This window comes from Lactuca sativa, chromosome 3 (assembly GCF_002870075.4).
Source record: "Lactuca sativa cultivar Salinas chromosome 3, Lsat_Salinas_v11, whole genome shotgun sequence".
Classification (NCBI taxonomy): domain Eukaryota; kingdom Viridiplantae; phylum Streptophyta; class Magnoliopsida; order Asterales; family Asteraceae; genus Lactuca; species Lactuca sativa.
In genome coordinates this window covers 287,882,936-287,907,041 of record NC_056625.2, presented here as the reverse complement: position 1 = coordinate 287,907,041, position 24,106 = coordinate 287,882,936, and the positions used below count along the sequence as shown (strand labels likewise).

Below are 24,106 nucleotides of genomic sequence, written 5' to 3'. Positions count from 1 at the left end.
TCACTTCTCGGGGTCTTCGGGACTTCGGAACTTGCTTCGAGACTCGGGAATGATTGGCACGCAAAACAAGGCAAAAACTAGAGAGAAAGGAAGAAAAATGGTAAGGAAAATGGTTGATCTCGGTTTCTATTTATAGGCTGCTGGGTCTGGGATTACGCTGGGCGTACTTCGACGTCACTGCATGCGTCATTTGGTGGCACTCGAGTATTGGTCAAACAACTTGCACTCCTCTGAGTACGCTGGGCGTACTCAAATTACGCTCGGCGTAAATTTGACTCGTCAAACTTCTAAATTGCGTAACTTTCGCATACGAGCTCCGTTTTCGACGTTCTTTATATCCACGCGTAGGTGAGACCATACTCTACAACTTTCATTTAGACTCTATTGACTAATTTTGACTTTTATTTTTATTATTTATTTTTAGTAGGCCGAGACAGAAAAACTTCGTTAGAAATTCACAACTTCTTCGTCTGACGTCCATTTTCGTCTGTCTTTTCACCAACGCACTACTATCAACGAGATCTTCGATTCTCGTTTAGATTGTTTTGGCTAAAACTCGCTCGATCTCAATTCGAACTTTTGGGTTGTCTACTGTTAAGCTGAAAATTCGAAAAATCATAACTTCCTCATATGAAGTCAGATTTAGGCGTTCTTTTTATGCACGCTCTCGGTTTAACATTATCTACGTCTTTCGTGTTGATCACTAAGACTAAATATCGCTCCTTCGTAAATTCACTATTTACGTCATGCTGTGCCACACTGGTTTTGTCGCGAAACTTCGACAGGTCATAACTTCTTCGTTATAACTCGGATTTTGGCATTCATTATATCTCCGGAATCCTTGTTTCAACCACTACATCTTCATGCAAAGATATCGGACATATCTCACACTTTAATTTTTGACGCTTATTTTATTCTTAATTCATTAAATTATAATAATTAATAAAATAAACACATAATTCACATAATTCACAAATAATACATTCTTATTATTTCAAATTGGGTTACAAAGGTTAACCTAGACTATTACATTGCTAAAAATGGCAAGCCCAGAAACACGGGCGTTACACTTGTCGAGTCTAGGAGGTGACTCAGCGAGTTGGATATGTTTTTTGGGTTTTGAAGATTGAAGAAATCGACGAGTTCAAGGAGGAACTCGGCGAATTGTGAGTGAAATGTACCGACCCTGTATGAGGAGGAACTCGACGAGTTCATGAAAGAACTCGACGAGTACGATCGAGATTTCTAGGGTTTTATGGATCATGGAACTCGACGAGTTGATTGACCAACTCGGCTAGTTGAGTCAACCAGGATGTTGACTTTGACCAGGATGTTGACATTAACTTTGACCATTGACCAAAGTTGACCCTTAGAGGGGTTATGAGTATGAAAGGGTAATTAAAGGAGGTTTTTATGTGTAGGAGTTTAGGAGGAGTTGATCCTAGAGCCAAGGATAGTTCAACTACTACACAACATTTAAGGTGAGTTACCTTCCAGTAGGAGTGGGTCGAAGGCACGAACGCCATCCCACTAGTATTGATTATAGTTGAGATGATTGTCGTTGTGATAATTGTCTAGTATGCCACTATCTATTATGCTTTATGTGCTAGTATGTTATGTTCTTATGTGGTAGTGGTAGGGGGTGAAATAATCCCTGAATAACCGAAGGGGAGGCCAGCACCCAAATATGCTAGGCAATATGTGATTTATATGTATATGCTAGGGTATTATGTGGTAGTGGTAGGGGATGAAATAATCCCTGGTTACCAGTTGAAAGAGACCTAAGGGGTAGGCCAACACCCACATATGCTAGGCAGTTACCTGTTGAAAGAGACTGAAGGGGTAGGCCAGCAACCAAATATGCTAGGTAGTTACCGGTTGAAAGAGATCGTAGGGAGGCCAGCACCCAGATATGCTAGGAATTATGTTATTATATGGTATATGGTATTATAGGGGAACTCACTAAGCTTTGTGCTTACGGTTTCAGTTTTTGCTTCAGGTCCTTCTTTTTCGAAGTGAAAGGAGCCGGCACGATAGCAGCACATCACACAAATGATTTTCTGCACATGAGATTCTTAAGATTTGTACTCTGACATTATTTTCCTATGATATGTTTTTGAGATGTTTGACTTATGGTTTTCATGTTATGAGATAAAATTGATGACATTTTCAGTAATCTGTTTTTATGAATCTTTAAATTAAAAATGAAATTTGGTCTTGAAATTTGGGATGTTACAGAAGTCGTAGGGTATAAGGGTCTGGTAGGTGGTTGCATTTGGGGGGAACGAATTAGAGTGAGAGAGGGATAAAAAAAAGGTCGGGTGGGTGAAGATGTGGTGGAATAGGTGTGTGCCTTATCTAGGCAAGTTAATAATTTCAATTTGGAGAGTGACCAGTTCTACAATGTAACATACATATAAGCACTATTTATTTGAAATTGAAAGTACGAGGGACTCGAACCCAAACCTTTAGACAAACACAAAGACCAAATTTATAGTTTTCTCAAAACTTAGCTTCCATTTTCATAACAAAGTTAAATAGATAATCATTTACAAGAAAACTATCTTTTCCGATTGCTTTTTTATTTATTTATAAGAACGAGCAAATAGAAAAATTACCTTGTAATGATACATGTCTGATACATTTGGTTTTTCTTACACCACTTATTGCGGAGCTCTTCAATTGAGTCAAAAAGTCATATATATATATATATATATATATATATATATATATATATATATATATATATATATATATATTAATATTAAGACCCAAAGATCTATGTATATAGTTTTTAAAAGAATTAATATGATCATTCTGAAAAAATTTACATAGTTTGTTGTATTTTGCCTTCCACCACAACATAACTTATTATAAAATTATAATGATTAAAAGATACAAAGATTATACATACAATCTGAATTAGTTTGTTAAAATATCATTTTATTACTTAAATAAATTATTGTAATAAGTAGTATTTTTACCCAAACCATTTATAAAACTAAAAAGAATCCACAACATAATATGTGTTATTTAACCCAAACTTAAACTCTTTGATTAAAATGCATTTTAACATGCTATCCATCTTCAAAATGCATTTTAACATGTCATCCATCTTTTTTTTTTTTTAAACATTTTAGGCATGTTTGATAACGGGTTTTTAAGAGTTTCCAAAGGTTTTTAGAAATCTCAAATTAAATAAAAAAATTCATTTGGAAGTACAAGTTTTATTTTAAATAAAAAAACCCTTCTAATACAAAAACGACAAATAGTTTTTAGAGTAAATTACACGAATCGTCCTTCATGCAGGTGCCAAATTACACGTTCAGTCCCTAATTTTAAAAATTAACTCAGACCGTCCTTCATTAGTTTAAAACGTGCACCCTTCATCTCTCGTTAGTTAATATTTACACGTTGCATCCTTTATCAAACTTCAAATGACTATATTACCCTTCCTATACTATTTTTTAATTTAATTATAATCTATTTTGTATTTTTAAAAAATAAAAAAATAAATCTAAATTCGAACAAACCCAACCTTCCATTATCTCTTGTTTTCATTATTCAGTTCGCAAAAAATCACTAACACCACCACTACCTTTCACCACCACCGGAGCACCGACCACCATCATCACCTGGGAACCGACCACAACCATCGCCGGAGCACCAGCCACCTCATTCTTCTCCGATTGGATACTCGTTCTTCTTAGATCTGATACCCCTCGTCTCAGATCTAAGATCTCCGTCGAGGATTGTTTCAAACCGTTGAGTAGGTTTTGAGGAAGGTTTCAAATGACAACGATCTGACAGACACAACGAAGTTGATGATTTCAAACGACCACAATCGCAAGGTCATTCTGATCTGTTCTCTTTCTACGGCGAAACCATCATCAATTTGGGAATCTGTTGCTCGTCTTCTTCACATGCGTGCCACCATCAAGCTTCATCAGCTAAGGTTTCAAGATCGGCAAAGATACTATTGATATATGTGCTTCAGATCTGAAACGTCTTCATACATGTGATGATGGTAATGAAAACATATGATTTCTGGTGGTGCTACCAGTTTTGGGAATGGATCTAATGAAACCCTTCTCACTGAAAAATGGATCTGGGAACAATATTTTTCCATAAAAGTGTCGCAGACCTCATCTCCATCTCTATTTCTTTCTTCTCTCGTTGTTCTTTTTCTATGCCCTCTTTTTTGGAACAATATCGTCATCACTTTTTGAGGTTGATTTGTGGATACACGAATTGGTTTGTTTAATTAGTTTCTGGGTCTGAATTAGTTTCGATACCTCAATTGAATGAAATTATGGGCTATGTTTTTTGCTTTTTTTTTGTTTGTTTTTTTTCCTTCTTCTTCCTGTATTTGAACATCGATTTATGCTTTTGCATGATAGAGATGGTGGTGGCGGATTATTTATTTCTGATGGCAGAAGTGGTGATAGGTTATTCTGTTGGATTAGTGTCTAAGTCCGTAACTATATTTGGTAAGTACTTGTCCCAGTTGTTCATGGTCCTTTTGGGTTGCCTTCACCAAAGCAACATGATAAGATGATTTATAAATAAAGAGGTTATTATGATTTATTAATATATTATATGATTAATATATTAAAGGAGAAATCGTATAGTTTAATTAATATTAGACAAGAATTAATTTTATGACTAAAAGAGATTAATTAAATAAAGGGGGCTGGAACTGTCAATTGTGTGATAGTTGGTTGTTGGGTTGTGGATCCATATGGATCATAGGGTGGAAAAAATTAAGGTGTATGGACTCCTTGAATTCGTCCAAGCCTTATTCTAGAAGGATCCTTGGACTACTTAAGGCCTAAGTTATCCAATTAGGGTTTCAGGCTATAACCCTAGCAACTCAAGTATTTAAAGACCCCAAGGGCTATAGAAATTGGCTACCAGAAACACTAAGGAGTTCCTAGAGCCTATTTTGTGCCTACAACCTCTCTCCTAATCATCCTCTTGCTTCTTGGTGTTTGTAAGCCATTAGAGGAGTGACATTTTTGACTCTAAGCTCCAAGGATAACAAGATTCAAGCTTTCAAGAAGAGGTAATCATCTAGATCTATTTTGTTATGTCAATTTTGAATTGTTTACTCTAGATCTAGGGTTTGCAAGTCTTGGATGAAAAGCATGTTCATTAGAGAAACCTAGATCCAAGCATTAGGGTTTGCATGTGCACATAGGAATGTTCTTATGGCTCAAACCCATCAGTGGTATCAGAGCCTTGATTGGCTTCTCTTGAATTTGATGCTTTGTGTTTGATTCTTGCTTGAAAAATCGTTTTTTGCTCTCTGCCTGATGAACTCGGCGAGTCCCATTGTGGACTCGATGAGTAGGATGAACTCGACGAGTCCATAAGGGGACTCGGTGAGTTGGAGCGTCAGACAAAGGGAATTTCGGGATTTCTTGCTGTTTTACTTAATGATACTTACCTAAATCATTTTATTTTAATAAAATCCGAATTTTATTACCTTTTTGTCAATATCCTCATCAAAACAAAAGATAATTACAAATTATTTGAATAATAATTCCTTTATGCGAAGTTCTGCAAGTGTGATTTCTGGCTGCGGGAAGTACAATTTTTGGGTCATATTATCAATCAGGAGGGTATTTCAGTTGATCCAACCAAGGTTGAGGCTGTGATGCGGTGGGAAGTACCGAGGAATGCATCAGAGATTCGTAGCTTCTTGGGCTTAGCAGGATACTATTGGAGATTTATCCAGGATTTCTCCAAGATTGTTGTGCCATTGACCCACTTGACCAAGAAAAATGTGACTTTTCGGTGTGATGCAGATCGGCAAATGGCTTTTGAGACCCTGAGACGGAGGTTATGCGAGGCTCTGATTCTAGTACTACTCGAGGGGTTAGATGATTTAGTGGTGTACTGCGATGCGTCGATCTCAGGGTTAGGTGCGGTACTGATGCATAGGGGGCATGTGATAGCTTATGCCTTGAGACAGTTGAAGCCTCACGAGGCGAATTACCCCACTCATGACCTGGAATTGGGGGCAGGGGTGTTTGGCCTCAAGATTTGGAGGCACTATTTATATGGAGTGCGGTTCACTATATATACTGATCACAAGAGGTTGAAGTATTTGATGGATCAACAGAACCTCAACATGCGACAAAGGAGGTGGTTGGATGTGCTAAAGGATTATGATTGTGAGATTCTATACCACCCAGGGAAGGCCAACGTGGTGGTCGATGCATTGAGGCGCAAGACGGCAGGGTCCCCGATTAGGGACATTTGTATGAGGATGACCGTGATTTTGCCTTTGTTGGATATGATCAGGGAGGCCCAGGTCGAGGGGGCGAAGAAGGAGAACTGGAAGATAGAGAAAATTCGGGGATAATATCCTTTGTTTGTCAAGGATAATCGTGGCCTTTTGACTCAGTGTGGCCGAGTATGGGTACCAGTGACAGGGGGAGTGAGACATAGGTTATTAGAGGAAGCGTACAAGTCCAAGTTCTCTATACACCCAAGAGCTACGAAAATGAATAGGGGTTTGAGGCTGAGTTATTGGTGGCCCTGTATGAAGCGGGAGATTGCCTAGTTCGTGGAGCGGTGCTTGACCTGTAGGAAGGTCAAGGCCGAGCATCAGAGGCCTCATGTCAAGGTTCAACCACTACCCATTCCCATGTGGAAGTGGGAGGAAATCACCATGGACTTCATCACGAAGCTACCCAGGACGATGAAGGGTGTAGATGCCATATGGGTGAGCGTAGATAGATTGACAAAGAGTGCCCACTTCATTCTAATTTCCGAAAGTATATCCGCGGAAAAGTTGGCAGATATATATGTACGAGAGGTGGTGGCGAGTCATAGGGTGCCGGTATCGGTGGTCTCTGACAGGGATGTCTGGTTCACTTCTATATTTTGGAAGAAATTCCATGAGGAGCTGGACACTCAGTTACATTTCAGCACGATGTATCACCCTCAGACCGATGGCCAGAGTGAGAGGACGATCCAGACGTTGGAGGACATGCTTAGGGCATGCATGCTGGATTTTGGAGGGAGTTAGGATACATACCTCCCACTAGCAGAGTTCTCGTACAACAGCAGTTATCATGCTAGTATTGAACGAGCCCCATTCGAGATGTTATAAGGCCGAAGGTGCAGGACCCCGGTGTGTTGGGACGAGGTTGGGCATCGGGTCATGGGGAGCACCGAGGTAGTGCTCAAGAGTACTGAATTGATTTAGTAGGTGTGCGACCGGTTGCGATTCGCGCAAAGCTACCATAAGATTTATGCTGATCGGCGACGATCAGACATTGAGTTCCAGGTGGGGGACTTGTACTGCTGAAGGTGTCGCCCTAGAAAGGGATTATCAAGTTCCGAAAGAGAGGCAAGTTGGGGCCTCAGCTTATAGGCCCGTTCAGGATCTCAACCCGAGTGGGAAAAGTGGTGTATCATTTAGAGCTGACAGAGGAGCTTAGTCAGATTCACAATACCTTCCATGTGTCTCAACTTCGGAAGTGTGTTGCTGACGATTCCGTAGTCATTTCCTTAGACGATATTCGGGTGGATGAGAGCCTAAATTATGTGGAGAGGCCGGTCGCCATATTAAACTGGAAGATGAAGGGTCTTCAGAACAAGGAGGTGAAATTGGTAAAGGTGCAATGGCAGCACCGAAAGGGTTCTGAATGGACCTGGGAGCCAGAGGAGGAGATGCGGAAGCATTACCCCGATTTGTTTGTAGCTACGGACTTCGGGGACGAAGTCTAGTCCAAGTGGGGGAGAGTTGTAACACCCAAATCAGGTATGACTTTATATTCCTTGAAGTATCTTGATTTTGGCATGAGAGACCCTTATGTACGTTGGGCGTACTTATGAGTACGCTTAGCGTACTTGGTGAGGAGGAATGCGGAGGAGCAGTACGTACGCTGGGCATACCAGGAGTACGCTGGGCGTACGTGCCAACATGTTCAAACCCTAAAAACCGGACTTGAGACCTATATAAACATCCTTAACTCCTTTGAACCTCACCTTTACCAGCCTCCTTCACCTTCAAACACCCTTGAAAAACCCTAATATCATTTGTGAGTGTAGGTTGAGCTTTAAGAGTGCATTTGTGGTTTCCGACTGTTAGGAGAGCAACTGTTGTATTCGGCGGGCATAGGTGAGTCTCCTTACCATACCAATGGGTCTAAGGCACCAAGGTTGTCCCATTATGTGATCATGATATATGTATTAGTTATTTTGTGTTTAATATGCTATGTGATTATGTGATTTGTATGGAAGACCATGGGAGAGCCCATACTTGGATGTAAGACCATGAAGAGAGCCCATGACTTTCTTATCAAAGACCATAGGAGAGACCATGGCACTTAGGTGTAAGACCATGTGGGGAGCCCATGGCATCCTAGAAGTAAGACCCTGGGGACGAGCCCACGCCATCCTTATTTGTCATATGCATGGCTTATGTGATATGTGTGCAGCTTTAATTAGCTAACAAGATATGTGTATGTGTAGTGTGTGGTATGTCTGGGGAACTCACTAAGCATTTCTCTTATAGGTTGTTGATTTGTTTCAGGTATATCTGAGCCCAAGTGAAAGGGCAAGGGCAAGGCGTGATGGCGCGACGTGCACTCTATCTCTCTTCCATTGATATATTTTGGGGACACTATGATGTTTTTGAATAATATTCTATTGAATGTGGTTTTGAAAACAATTGTGTTTGGATTTCTTGGTTATGCAAATGTTTTTGACTAATTAAAAATGAAAAATATCTTTGAAAAATTTGGGTCGTTACATTAAATAGGGTGCAAACCCTACAAATTAGGGTTTTCATGCACAACCTCTACTCGTCGAGTTGGGGTCCTCCAACTCGTCGAGTAGGTTCCATAAGTCACGCGGCCTGATCAGTCTCTACTCGACGAGTTGTGGTAGCCAACTTGTCAAGTAGGTCTCTAATAATGAATATAAAACTTTAAAACTTATACCTGGGAGTCGGGGTGTTATAGTTCACTTATTCCTATGGTTGATTTCGTGGCAAGTGCATTGGATTAATATATCAATGATTACCGATTTCTAATGTGATTAGGTTCATGTTTACTATTATTAATCCTTTAGCAAACAAGTTAATTCAAATAGTGGCCAATTGATTAAACTAACAAGTTTCCTAGTGTTTTGTTCGAATCAAGTAAGACTTGTAATATTAGTTAACTAAATTTGTAAATTAGTCAACTAATATGTGGTTGGTCATCACATATGCTCACACATTAACTTACTTATTTTCTAGTTAACCCTAGGTTCATGTTCACTAATACTAGGCATAAAATCTTGTTTTCACAAAACTATAAGATTTAAGCAATTAAGAAGATGTTCATACAACTCAATATACTTGTTTATTAACAGAAAATAATTATCATTAACACAAAAGGGTCTTTTAACAAGCTTAACAAGATAAATAACCAAATCAAATTATTCTAAGCCACTCAATCAAACCATATTCATAAGATCCTCTACATCTAAACAACAATATGGAGTTTAGCCCATAACTTTAGCGATAACAATCATAAAATTGAAATCTAATGTTATCAACACGATTCAAAACAAAGATTAAGAGAAAAATGATACTTTAATGCCTTTGATCTCTTCAATCCTTAAGCTCCTAGTTGAAAATCGAAAACCAAAACTTCTCAGAACCTTTCTAGCCTCCAACATTCGTTCGGGTTTCAGGAATAAACGATCTATATATAGATTCCAAAATTTAGCTCCAACTCGTCGAGTTTTTCAGATAAACTCGCTGAGTTTTTCACTTAATATGTGTGTACGGCAAGACACTGTTGAATCGGGAACTTTCCAGCCAACTCGTCGAGTTCCTCTTCATTTAAGCATTCTTTCTTCAAAATCCAGTCTCCAAGCTTCCAATTGCTAGTTCCGCTTCCTTTTTCATCCAAGCATGTCTTTATTACTGAAAATGAAATTTTAACATAATTAAGCATCTTTTGTCCATTATTTGAGATAAAATTAACATGAAGTATTAAAATAATGCATGATTTCTATGACTAAATAAGCAGATATCATGATACTTGCATGAAAGACCCCGGGGGAGCCCGTGACAATTGGATATCAAACCACGGAAGGAAAACCCATGACATTCCAGGTAAAGACCATGGGAGGAGCCGATGATATACTGGATAAAGACCATGGGGGGGGGGGGGGGGGGGAGTCCATGACAACTATATATATGTTGCATGATAATATGTGGTTGTATGTTGTATGATATTTTAGGAAACTCACTAAGCTTTGTGATTACGGTATTCAGTTTATATTTCAGGTAATCTGGTTTTCAAACGGAAGGACTTGGAATGATTGTAGAGTACACACCACATGTTTCCGCAACTTGTGAATTACTCTGATTTAATGACGTTTGGTTAAAACTTGTTTACCTTGACGTTATGGGAAATATATGTGTTAACACTTTATTAATTTATAAACCAAAAAAAAAAATTTACCTTGATTTTTGCGGCGTTATAGTGGGTGAAGATGGGGTGGAATAGGTGTGTACCTTATTTAGGCAAGTTAATAATTTCAATTTGGAGAGTGACTAGTTCTACAATGTAACATACATATAAGCACTATTTATTTAAAATTGAAAGTATATCGGACTCGAACCCAAACTTTTAGACAAACACAAAGACCAAATTTATAGTTTTCTCAAAACTTAACTTTCGTTTTCATAACCAAGTTAAATAGATAATTCCGGTCGCCCTTTTTTATTTATAAGGATGAGCAAATAGAAAAATCACCTTGTAATGATGCATGTGAGATACATTTGGTTTTTCTTACACAATTTATTATGGAGCTCTTCAATTGAGTAAAAAAGTTTTTGTATGTTAATATTATGATCGATCTATGTATATAGTTTTTAAAAGAAAAAAATTATCAACATAGTTTGTTGAATGTTTGCCTTCTACCACAACATAACTTATTAAATTTATAAGGATTAAAAGATACAAAAATTATATATAATGATTAAAAGATACAAAAATTATATATACTAGTTTGTTAAAATATCATTTTATTACTTAAAAAAATTATTGTATTAAGTAGTATTTTTACCCAAACCATTTATAAAACTAAAAAGAATCCACAACATAACGTGTTTGGTTCTATTTAACCCAAACTTAAATTCTTTGATTAACATGCATTTTAACATGTTATCCATCTTCAAAATGCATTTTAACATGTCATCCATCCTTTTTTTTTTTTTTTTTTTTTTTTTTTTTTTTTTTTTTTTTTTTTTAACATTTTAGGTATGCTCGATAACGGGTTTTAAAAGTTTCGAAAGGTTTTTAGAAATCTCAAATTAAATAAAAAATTTCATTTGGGAGTAAAAGTTCTATTTTAAATATAAAAAAAAACCCCCTTCTAATACAAAAACGACAAATAGTTTTTTAGATCTTTTAGTAGTTTTAACTTTTATATTTTATGTAATTTTACATTTTTGAATAGCTTATAACTATTTTTGTTGAACTAATGTATACAATTAAAAACTTTCGGTGTCAATTTTTAGCTATCTATAAGCTAATTTTAACAAATATAACAGTAAATTATTAAAAGACAAAATTTCACAATTGGTCCCTGTGGTTTACAGAATATCGCAGTTTGAGGACTTCCTATCAAAAAGTCACGCGAATGGTCCCTGTGGTTTGTAAAATTACATGAAAGGTCCTCCTACCGTTAAATCTAACTTTTCTGCCGTTAGATTTTAAGGAAAAAGACTATTTTGCCCTTGTACCAATATTGCAATACACTACAAACCTCAAGGATCATTCGTGTAATTTTTTAAATACGAAATTTTGTATATATATAAATTATAAATATAAATTCCGTATATATATATATATATATATATATATATATATATATATATATATATATATATATATATATATATATATATATATATATATATATATATATATATTCAACAACTTGATATTTTTTTTAATCTTTTTAACATTTTTTTATAATTTTAGTTATGTATGGTTTTTTTTAATGTTTTTATTTATTTTTATTTAAGTAAATAAACTTAAATTCGATAAACCATATTGAAACTTTTTTTTTTCTTAATTATGAAATTCAACGCTAATGTTTTTTTTATTTCTTTTAATTTTGTTGTTACGGTTTTTTTTCTACTTTGATGCTCCATAGTTAATATCGTTAGCAACTTTATGTTTGCATTTATCATTATCATTATTTCGTCTTTTGTTGTTTTTATATATATATTTAGTTATTTATCATTCTTCTATTATTTTTATTTATTTTGATTCAAGTAATGAAAAATAGAAAAACAAAAACAAAAAACTCAAACACCAAAGTTGTAAAATACTCTAATATATTGATACATTTTAAACATTTCATATTTTTTTTGGTTTTTTTTTCGCATTTTTCTTATTAATTTTAGTTATTTATGGCTTTTGTAACTTTTTTTATTATTTTGATTTGTGTAAATAAAAAGGGTATGTTTATTTTCTTTATTTATATTTGTAAATATAACTATTTTATTTACGCGAATGAAAATAAAAAAAATTAAACAAAACCATAAATAACCAAAATTATTAAAAAAAAAAAAAAACTTAAAAAACTCAAACACCAAAATTGTAATATACTCTACTATATTCATAAATTTTACACTTTTGGAAAAGGTCAAAAAAATGTTATCAAGTTGATGAAAAATAAAACGAAACAAAAAAAAATAAAAATAAGAAATAATTAAAAAATAATATGAAAAAAACTAAAAAAATAATACAAAAAATTTAAAAAAATACGAAAAAACCAAAAAATATGAAAATTTAAAATGTATTAATATATTAGAGTATATTAGAATTTGGTGTTTGAGTTTTTGTTTTTTGTGTTTCTATTTTTTATTACTTGAATGAAAATAAATAAAAACAATAGAAGAATAATAAATAATTAAAATTATAACAAAAATATAAAACAAAAGGTCAAATAAGGATAATGATAAATGCAAACATAAAGTTGCTAACGATATTAACTATTGAGTGATAAAAAAAACATTAATAGTAACGACATAAAATTGAAATAAAATAAAATAATATTAACGCTTCAATTCACAAATAAGAAAAATTAAAGGAAAAAATAATTTCGACATGATTTATCGAATTTAAGTTTATTTACTTGATTCAAAATAAATAAAAATATAACAAAAAGCCATAAATTACTAAAACTATAAAATAAAAATAGAAATCAAAATGTCAAAAAGATAAAAAAAAAAAGTTATCAAATTGTTGAAATTATATATTTACATATATATAATTTATATATTTACAAAATGCGAAATTTATAATAATAATAATAATAATAATATATATATATATATATATATATATATATATATATATATATATATATATATATATATATATATATATATATATATATATATAAAATTTCATATTTAGAAAATTACACGAATGGTCCTTGAGGTTTGTGTGTATTGCAATATTAGTACAAGGGCAAAACAGTCTTTTTCCTTAAAATCTAACGGCAGAAAAGTTAGATTTAACGGCAGGAGGACCTTTCATATAATTTTAAAAACCACAGGGACTAGTCGCATGACTTTTTACTAGGAAGTCCTCAAAGTGTGATATTCTGTAAACCACAGGGACCAGTTGTGAAATTTTGTCTTATTAAAAAGAACCATAATGAAGTGTCATTTTTCAAACCTTAAAGTACTCTATAATAAATTATCAGCAAACAACATTATCTTCGACCACCGCTTTTCTGTTTTTCTCACTTTACTTTGGCAAGTATGGGAGGAGGAGCAGTTCCAACACCGGCGACCACCGTCTCCATCGCCGGTAACCATCACTCCCGACCACCATATTCTCCGACGGTTCCACCCTTCTCTTCCAATTTTCTCACCGAAAACTTCAATTTCATCGATGAAAAAACTGCAAATGAATATCCCTATGAAACCAACTTTGGACCTGTCCCTTCTAAAATTGAAGTCCAAAACGCCATATCTGATCTTCGAAGGTACTTTTTCCAAATTCAAGTTTCCAGAAAACTTATCGTGACCTTAAAAAAGTGTTTAATTCTACACATTTTTTATATAATTGTGAATGTTACGAGTTTAATTTATCTATAAATTCATTTATATTGTTCCAAAAAAGTAACCATGATTTTTGTTTTTTGAAAGTAGGGTGATGGATGTAATTTGTGCAACAAATTCAAAATCTTTGGGACAAAACAGGCTTCTTGATGCCTACCATTTGCTACAAACAGATGCTTCTGTTCAGGTTTTCTATTTTGAAATCTATAATGATTTATACTTTATGCAATAAAATTTATACTTTTAATCCAGATTTGTCTATAAATTCTTTGTACGCATATTTCTTAATTTTGATAAAAAAAATTATATAATTTTTTTTGGTAGAAACTTGTGTTATCGATATCATCAGATATAGAGGTGTGGGATGCTATCTTGAAGAATGATGAAGTTCGGGATCTTCGACGCTCATTGCCATACACAGGTTAAGTTTTATTTTCGTTGATTTATTTTTAAATTTTATTATTACAACATTATGTTTTGAAAATTTTACCCAATTATAGCAAAAAAAGTAAAGTATTTAATAGAAATAATTGAAATTAGGATGTTGTAATTAGAGGTGGCAATGGGTCGACCTGAGTTGGGTTCGGGTTAAACCCATTTAGTAATTGGGTTGAAAATTTCAACCCAACCCAACCTGTTTATTTAAATGGTTGATATTTCCAACCCAACCCAACCTTTCAGATAAATGGGTTGTCATCGGGTTGACCCGTTTATGTAATTCCCAAACCAACCAATTAAATAAATTGGTTAAATTTGGGTTGACTCATTTAAAATTTCAATGAATGACAAAAGCACAATCACAATTCATATATACAAAGAAATTATTAAAATAACATTAAAGATATGTAATTTCTAAGAGATTTTTTTAGAGTGGTTAGTGTTGTCGGTGCCAAGCAAAAAGGTAGAAATTAGGATTCTATTTTTTTAAAACATAAATAATAATACAAACATTGTAATTTATAAATTAATACGTAGATTAATACATGATAATATTTTAATAATTATTAAATTTAATATAAATTAATGTTAAATGGGTTGGTGGGTTGAAAACGGGTTGATAGTTTTTACCCGACCCAACCTATTTATTTAAATGGGTTAGACGGGTTGACCCATTTAACATAAATGGGTTGAAAATCTCAGCCCAACCTGCTAATTTTGGGTTGAGTTCGGGTTGGGTTAGTGGGTTGGGTCAGATTTTGCCTGCTCTAGTTGTAATGTTCAAAACGAATAATTGGTTAAATTGTTGACCATTTTAATTGAAAAACTACGTGGAATAGCATTATAGCAATATGCTTTATCTCACAATTTATATGAAATGTTTTTAATTTTCTAGACACAATAGAAACACACTTATAATTTTTATCCATATAGCGACACATGTTACCAATATGTAAATATTCTTTATTTGGTTGTGAATTTCTATTATCAATAATAAGTAAAAGTATGTTGCTAGTGTGAGTTACACATTGGCATTATTGATAGAAATTTAGACACATTAATGTAACAAAAGCATTATTATCAAAAGTACAACCATATAAGGTAGAACATATTGTCTAATATTGGTTAAAAAAATGAAAACATATATTATTTCAAGAAATTTGCCCTTTTCAATTTTACCATAAAAGTTAGTTATTATTATGGGTAAAAAATGTAAAAATCTAGGCGTCACGAATGCTTCGAAGATTTAGCGACGCCCTCATTGTTACGAAAAAGCTTGAAAATTCACAGAGTTTGCAATTGATACTTTGTTTCTTCATAATGCAGCTAATGAAGAAAAGGACATGGGATACAAGCAAGAACTCAACTCGACATCTCTTCTGATTAAGTGGATTTTTTCTTTCATGAAATTGAAAATTACAGAATTAATCGATAGATTAGAGGTTTTCATCCTTGAAAGAATACAAATTGTGACAAGAAAGTCAAAATCCACATCAAAAGTTGATGATATATTGGAAGAAAAAGTTCGATCTTCACTACTCCTCTCGGTAGTCATATTGTTAATAGTGGTCATCACAAGGAGCACCGAGACATGATCAAAGTTTTATGAGTTCTCGTTGAAATGTAGTTTTTGAAGGGTTTTTTTTTTTTTTTTTTTTTTTTTTTTTTTGAATAATCTTTACCTTGTATGTGTTCAAAAAGGGGTTAAATACAAGAAATAACAAACACATTTTCATAGATTTGTTATGATGGGTTGTCCTGTGACCTGGAAATAAACTACAATTTCCACTAAGAAGGAATAATACACAAACAAAGAAAATATGTGCTATTACTTTACTTTTAAAATAGCGTAATGTCATTGTCGAATTGTTAATCCCAAATGGAAAACACAATAATTTAGGCACTACTAGTCTTGTTATGACTGTGTTTGTCTCCCCGATCCTCATGGCATCTAAAATTATTAGATATAATTTCTATTTGGATACTGCATACCATAAGTAATTATCGTTGAGTTATGTTTTTTTTTTTCAAAAGATAATAAAAAACTCGAGATAAATACATCAACTATCAACATATTTTTACTAAGTTGTTTATTATATAACGATACTTTCATTTTATTTATACTACAATACAATCTATACTAATAAAAGAGTAACTCTTTTGCCATGTGTCACCATATTAGACATTTTAATTAATGTGTTGCCATTTGTCAATCTATTAGTTTTTCATTTTAAATTTATTAGACCTCCTCATTAATGTGAATCTATTTTAAATTTTAAAATTTAAATAATTGTTTTCATTAATTCACAAATAAAAAATATCTAATATATATTAAAAATTAATTTTATATATTTATTTGAATCAATGATTATAATTTCACATAATTAATAAAAAATATTTCTTAAATTAATAATTTATTTAAAATAACTTATTAATAATTTTGAGTTTTTACTATAAAAGCTTGATTAATTTTATAACCGTGGTTCCCACGGGTTATAAACTAGTATTATAGTTATGTCATCCCAATTCAAAACGGTTATTCTTTGCTATAAATAGATATAGCTTACAAATTATAACGTTCTAAAAAGCTTAAAAATTTTCAAAAAATATAATTTTACAATCAGTTAGAATTTTCAAAAACAAAAATTTCTGTTTTGAGCACGAACATTGACAACAAGAAGGTATCTAGCATCTCTTTCTCTTCCTTTTAAGGCAAACCCAACACCAGAACCAACTTTTGGTTAACACATATTATGCTTAAAAAATTATTTTAATAGTAAATAATAAATATGAATATAGATACACACACATCCAACTTTTGACATTGCCTGACATTTTATGTTTTATGCAATGCTCGACTCATAAGAGGTGCTTGTAAACCCATTTGTTGGGTTCCAATTTCGCGCTTCATAAATCGTAAATCATAATATAAATAAAATAATACTAACAAATGTAAACCTAATAATAAACATAAAGCTTATAGTAGTACTATTAAATGTGATAATGTAAAGTTAAAGTTACTTCAATTTCAGCACGTGGAGTAATAGCTGAGACAGAGTCAATGCAAATGAGATCAACTGCAGCAAGATCTACAGATGCGGTTTGTAACTGGAGGAAGAAAAAAAAATCAAAAAGTTTTTATGAACTAATTAATGAAATAAAATAAAATAGAGAAATTAGTGATGGCATTATCATCATAACTTGTCCTACAGCTGTAGCAAACTCCAGGTCTATCCAAATACAGAACCCATAAATCAAAATCCTCTCTAATAAATGAAGGTTTTTTTGTCACTTGTCAAATTCTAAAGAGTTTTGCCACATGTAATTTTGTGAGAGTTTTAGAATTATTATTTTCCACTTGTCATTTTTTGAGAATTTCTATTTTTTAAAATAAAATTTCAAATAAAGAAAGAGAATCATTCTATTAATTTGATAATAAAATCTTATAAATGCTCTAAAGAAGATTTGATTTTTTTTATAAATGTTTGAAAAGATTACATTATGATATGTAAAAGTATTATTTTATAAAATATTTAATGTTTAAATATTGATATTAAATTTTTATTTTTATTAAACCCGTGTAATACACGGGTCTCACAACTAGTATATATAAATATCATCACACAACAAAGTAATAAAAAAATGTATAATCTTGGCTTATATAATACTTGCCTTGCAAATAAATTCTCCCTGGAATCCACCAGCAATTAAAAGATTATCTTTCACTGCAAGTGTACTAACTTGAGTTTCAGTAAATCCCTGTGTTTAGTAAAAAAAAAAATTAGGACTTTATGAGGGTAAATTTGTAGAAAATTATCTTTATCTATCGAGTCAAAAAAACTGTTTATTCAGTTTTTCAAATTAAGTGATAAAAACATTTAAGATGGGTGGAGTACTTTGTAGGGTTAAGTTAACCATGGATCAATGTCAAAAGTAAAAACTATAAACTATTGTCTTTATATCGGATGCATGTCAACTACCTGGGAGTTGGGAGCATGGGAAAGATGTGTTCTTGTGGGGAGGTGGAAGTGTTGATTGTCTGCCCGCGGGCAGATGGATTGGATTTGCAGGTGTGCTAGTGGCAGGGTGTAGTAGTTGTTCTTCGAGTTCAAAGCCTTCTAATTCTTCAAGTTTAGCCTCCAATTTATCATGCATATTTATACATTCGATATATTTTTTTTCAAAATTAAATAATTGTTTATAAAGCTAAATAGAGTCATTTTACTTTATCTCATCAAAATCACTTTTAACACAACTTATATATATATATATATATATATATATATATATATATATATATATATATATATATATATATATATATATATATATATATATATACACACACAAAAAAAAAAAAACCGAAAAAATGTGTAAATTCAAAGCTCGTTGCTATTTATTGCATTTAGCACCTAAAGATGGAAAAACAAAAAATGACTATGTACTTTGTTTTTTGGTAAAGGAATAAAAACAAAATGCAAAGTATATCTCTATTTACTCAATTTACTACTTAAATATATTCAACATCAATCTGAGTTCAAATCCGTTGAAATCAAAAAAAGATTAACTTTTAAAACGATAAGTAAGAGTTGTGTCATCCAAAATTGTTAAATTTTCAAATTTTTTTTTAAGTATAAAAACATTATGCAAGTGCATTTTTGTCCAAAACTGTTAAAATAAAAAAAAATAAACTATAAAATTAGTATGAAGGGACAGTTTGATCTAAAACTGTTTAAAACAATTTTTTTAAAGTTTAAAAACAACATGCATGGGCAGTTTCGTCCAAAAGTCTTAAAATCAAAATTTTTATCTATGGAAACAGTATGCAGGGACAGTTTGGTCCAAAAATGTTAGAATAAAAAATTTGTACCTATAAGAGAGAGAGAGAGAGAGAGAGAGAGAGAGAGAGAGAGAGAGAGAGAGAGGAGAAGAGCACGAGAACATAATCGGTGAGAGGCGATGGAGGGGCCAAGTAAGTAGCAGCACCGGTAATGGAATGGATAGACGGAGCTCGTTTAAAACCAGACGGTATTGGAACTGGCTGAAAACCACCACCGCTGCGAGTTTGAATATGTATAATTAAAATCACAATAAACCCAAAATGGAAACCATACCTAGATGAAGGATCAGATTGTACATACCGAGTCCCACTCCCATAAGTGGAAATTGTTACATTACGTGAAAATATGCTACAACATTATGAACTCAAGCCTTTTCAGTTATGACCCGAATTTGGTAGCAATCCAAACCAATCTGAAATCAAAGAAAAAAATGGCATGAGTCAAACAAATTCATTGAAAAGAAGAAAAATTAAAAGTTTGATTGAAGAAATATAGAAGTTGGTCAATTAAATTACCAAAAGTAAGGAGTTGCATTTTTTTACTCAATAGCATTACTCAGTCTACAAATTGCATTCCATGACTTATATTTGCAATTGCACTCATGGGTAAAATCCTTAATGGGAAACGACTTATACATGCAACATAACAAAATCATTATTAACAGATAAAATTAAATCTGTCAATCAACATCCATTGTTCGGATCATACCGTAGAATCCTAATTCATCAATCTGTGGTGGTTGTTAGTCAACCACATGGTAACACATCAAATATTGCAACCAAACAGACATTATATTCAAAATAAATTCCATATATTGACAACTATTTTAATAGAGAAAAAAATAGTGAGAAAACAAACCTTCAGAATCACCACCAAAATCAGCATCTTCCTCTTCGTCATTAGATCGTTCCATGGTTGGTACTACATGTCAAATTTCAAACTCAAAATATGGAAAAAAAATTATTATCATTATTTGAATTCAAGTCAAATTTCAAGAAAATTTCAATTTTACTATTCAAAAATTCAATTTTTAATCCAAATTTTTACCAAAATAAATACCAACTATCTTTATTTTTCACCAATGTCAATCCTTAGATTATAGGATCCTTGAGTTTGTAAATCTAAAAATCAAACAACTAAGAGCAGAAAAACATTACATTAGTACAAAATTAAATAGCAACTACATTGTATTAACCTTGCCAACATCTTGTAAAACACCACGCCAAAAAAGAACCACAAAATAGACAAATACAAACCTGACAATTAAAGGCAATCAATGAAGAAAATCTTCAATGTGGCATTTTGTCGAACACGTTGTTTGCAGTAAGAAAATGGTAATCTTGCCATTAAAAAAATCCAAGTATGGTTGTAAATTAGTCAAACTCCAGGAAAGAAAGAATAAAAATCAGATAATGAAAAACAGCTTCGCAAGAAAACATACATTTTCTCACTGTAGGAAACACCACCATCCTCCTCTGTTAAAATTAAAAATGTAAGAACTTGTTTAAAGGTGAAACAATGAAAATATGTAGAAGAAGGTTACCTGCAGTGGAGGCAGTGACTGGAGAATCGGAATGAGGACATGTGACGCTACCTCACAATTCTCGTTCCTAGGGTCTCGCTAATGGCGGTTAGGAGCTTACGTCTGGTGATTAGCTGGGTAAAGATGAGAGCTGAAGCGTGAGCGATGACAGTGTTGATAAGAGAGGCGGTGGGAACTGGCAGACCCCTCCACTGGAGCCCGTCGCTGCTACGTTGCCTCTTTGTTTACCCCATCAACACCACAACCAATGATAGGAGAAGGAATGTCCAAGTAGAACTGGGTCTGAGGCTTTTTATACTTCCAAGAATAGCTTGAAGACTCTCAAACTTGAATCTTCTTAAAAGCACCCGGAGAAGAAAGTCGGGTGGCTTCTCCGATGATAAATCTTGTCCACTTTAGATGAGAAACATCACACATTTGACGAAATCAATAGACAAAGATGAAAAGGGATATTGGATAAGGAGGCGGTAGAAGGATCCAGAAGGGATCAATCTAAACGATGATCAACACGTGTGTCCACAAACTATACAGATATTGGTTAATAAAATTGAAGGGACATTTTTGCCAAAAAAAACAGAAGTTCACTATTCATCTTTTAACACAAATTTAATATATATATATATATATATACACACACACACATACATACATACATACATACATATATATATATATATATATATATATATATATATATATATATATATAATTATCTTTATATCCATTTCAATTGATGACAAATGTCTTAAAATATTATTAATTTTACTAAAGTTATCATTTCATATGGATAAGAAAATATGTAGAAATAAAAGGTAGGAGAGTATTTAATTTCTCATGTATCAAATTGGAAATATTTCATGTCTTGACGAACGCCTGATGAGGGAGTTGCATGCATGTAAGTATTGTTCCTTCCACCAAAATCTTGATTAATAACGTTTGTATTCATCATTTAGAGGATTCACACTGTATTTTTCATAGTTTTGATTGGTTATGTCACATATTTTTTCATTTAACATTTGGTTTTATGCTTGATCACTTAAGTTGTTTAAAGTTTTATAATGTTATTAGACTTGTTATTTTTTTCGAAAATGGCGCTATGACCGGCAACACGTTTTCATTTTTAATTTTACTTTTACTATCTAAGGTTATCAAACTTATTTTTATGGCTATTTATGGTCACTGAACTCTTTTGAGCTATAATTAATCATTAAACTTTTAGAATTATATTCATTCGATTTTATATATCTTTTTAGAATTCTTTTTTACAATGTCGTTTTCCATGTTTTTATATCAAAACTCATCTATATAACTTCGTTATATATATATATATATATATATATATATATATATATATATATATATATATATATATATATATATATATATATATATATATATTACATGGTATCAAAGCTCTAATCAATCCATGGTTGTCAATTTGATGAATGTTAAAGACTTTATAGAAGACATGACTATCACCGATCGAACCATGAATCAAATTGTTCATTGTAATTCACTTTTCAATGATGTTCATCGTAGTTTTTGGTTTCGATCTTGTTCTTTTGGGTATGTTTTTCGATCTCATTAGTATTTGGTCATCGATGTTGCTATCGTTTATTCCATGTTTTGTTCTCGTTTTTTGTTCCTAGTTTTGTTATGGTTTTAGATTATTTGTTTTGCTTGGTTATTGACATTATGGATCCAAAAGATGATTATATTTGGTCTGTTACTACCAACTTGATGACAAGAACGATGCATCTTGGAAGTTATGTAATGAATAGTTTTTTACTCGAGAAACATACATTGGGTATTTTTATTGGTGTAATAGGTAACACACTAGATGAGAAAGCTATTAATTATACGGTTTACACTTATATTGGATACGTGGGGACTAAGAGTTCTATGATAATCATTTGGATCAATATTATGCGGCTCGGTTAATTGACACCTAATTGGCGAAATGAATATATGAAGTGTAGCATCCGTGCTCCAGATTGGTTAAGCTTACTTTTATCAGAGACCAAATATTAAGTTTTTGAGAAAATCCTATCCCATGACGTGGCCAAGGAGGGCCACGACGTGACAATTGTTTAATGGATCGCATGTGTTATTGGATCGCCATGGTGTGGACAAAGGTTGTTAGGGAGTCGCAGTTGTACTGGACCAAGCCCATGATTCTTTTAGGATTTGCTTCGTATTTAAACCCCTCTAAGTCATTTTTAGGGTTCCTTATCAGCCTCCATCACCCTCAAGTTTCGGAAACCCTAACCTTAATTCCTCTTTGAGATTTGTGAGTCCATTTTGGTGACCTTGGGTGGTTGTGAAGAAAGAAAAGGCATTGGAAAGAATTGTGGTGCTTTTTGGCTAAAGTGAAGATCTCTTTTGGGCATCTCTAGACCTTTGTAAGTGTCCAAGTTCCTTGTTTTATGGCTTAAAGTGGTTAGATCTTGCATATTGTACCATGACCTTCATGTTTGAGCAAGTTTGGAAGGGAGGAACTCATAAAGTTGGCAACTTTATGACTCTCCTGAGTCCTATGAGCAACATTTATTGTAGATCTAGGTTTTGGTTGAGGGTTTTTGATGTTACAAGAATTTTGGTCATTTTAGCCCATTTTGACCTAAAATGGATTCTAAACATGTATTGGTATGCATGTCCACAAATGTTCCACCTTTATGATAGATCCGGTATTAAAAGACCCTTCTAGAGTGGTTGAGTTAAGGACTTTTCAGATTAAGGGCTAAATGGTTAAGATATTATGGTATTTGGCTTTATTTAGGACCTAAGGTTGGAGATCTTAATCTCTTTGGGTGTCTTAATGGATAAAGTTGGAAACTTTATTCATTTTGACCATAAAATGGACCAGATTTGAGCTTTGGAGCTCTTGAAATCGAAGAAAGCAACTTAATCCATTAAGTTGCTGGAATCTCAGCTCCCACGGTGTGGCCATAGTTCTCCACGACATGGAGACTGGGAATTTCCTGTCTGTTTGATCGTATGAGGGTCACAACGTGGCCAAGGAAGGCTATGACGTGGCGGTTGGCTAATGTCAACATTGGTCGTTGAATTTGACCGTTGACTTTTAGTATGGATTGACTTTTGGTCAAATTTCTATTTTTGGAAGGTAGGCTTAGGGTTTACCTTGTGTGGATTGTTAGGAGATGTTTAACACCTATCTTT

The 24,106-nt window shown here is 33.0% G+C and overlaps 1 protein-coding gene and 1 long non-coding RNA gene across 4 annotated transcripts; one reads left to right on the top strand and one right to left on the bottom strand.

Annotated features, from left to right (window-relative positions):
* Positions 1–13,721: 13,721 nt before the first annotated feature.
* LOC111912090 (uncharacterized) lies at positions 13,722–16,378 on the top strand. 2 transcript variants are annotated; one of them, XM_052769585.1, is made up of 4 exons: positions 13,722–14,028; positions 14,192–14,291; positions 14,429–14,525; positions 15,869–16,378. In XM_052769585.1, the coding sequence occupies exons 1-4, from the start codon at positions 13,802–13,804 to the stop codon at positions 16,135–16,137; spliced, it is 693 nt and encodes a 230-aa protein (XP_052625545.1). In that variant the 5' UTR covers positions 13,722–13,801; the 3' UTR covers positions 16,138–16,378. The 2 variants fall into 2 exon arrangements, with proteins under 2 accessions (XP_052625545.1, XP_023763605.1); XM_023907837.3 differs by having other exon boundaries at positions 14,195–14,291; positions 15,869–16,363.
* A 2,513-nt stretch (positions 16,379–18,891) lies between these two features.
* On the bottom strand, positions 18,892–21,404 carry LOC111912105 (uncharacterized). Of its 2 annotated transcripts, XR_002857087.2 has the most exons (8): positions 20,927–21,404; positions 20,825–20,858; positions 20,640–20,722; positions 20,242–20,304; positions 20,092–20,113; positions 19,899–20,011; positions 19,684–19,795; positions 18,892–19,599 (listed from the first exon to the last, which is right to left on the bottom strand). It is a non-coding gene; the product is annotated as an uncharacterized LOC111912105 (long non-coding RNA). The 2 variants fall into 2 exon arrangements; XR_002857088.2 differs by lacking the exons at positions 19,899–20,011; positions 20,092–20,113.
* Positions 21,405–24,106: the final 2,702 nt, after the last annotated feature.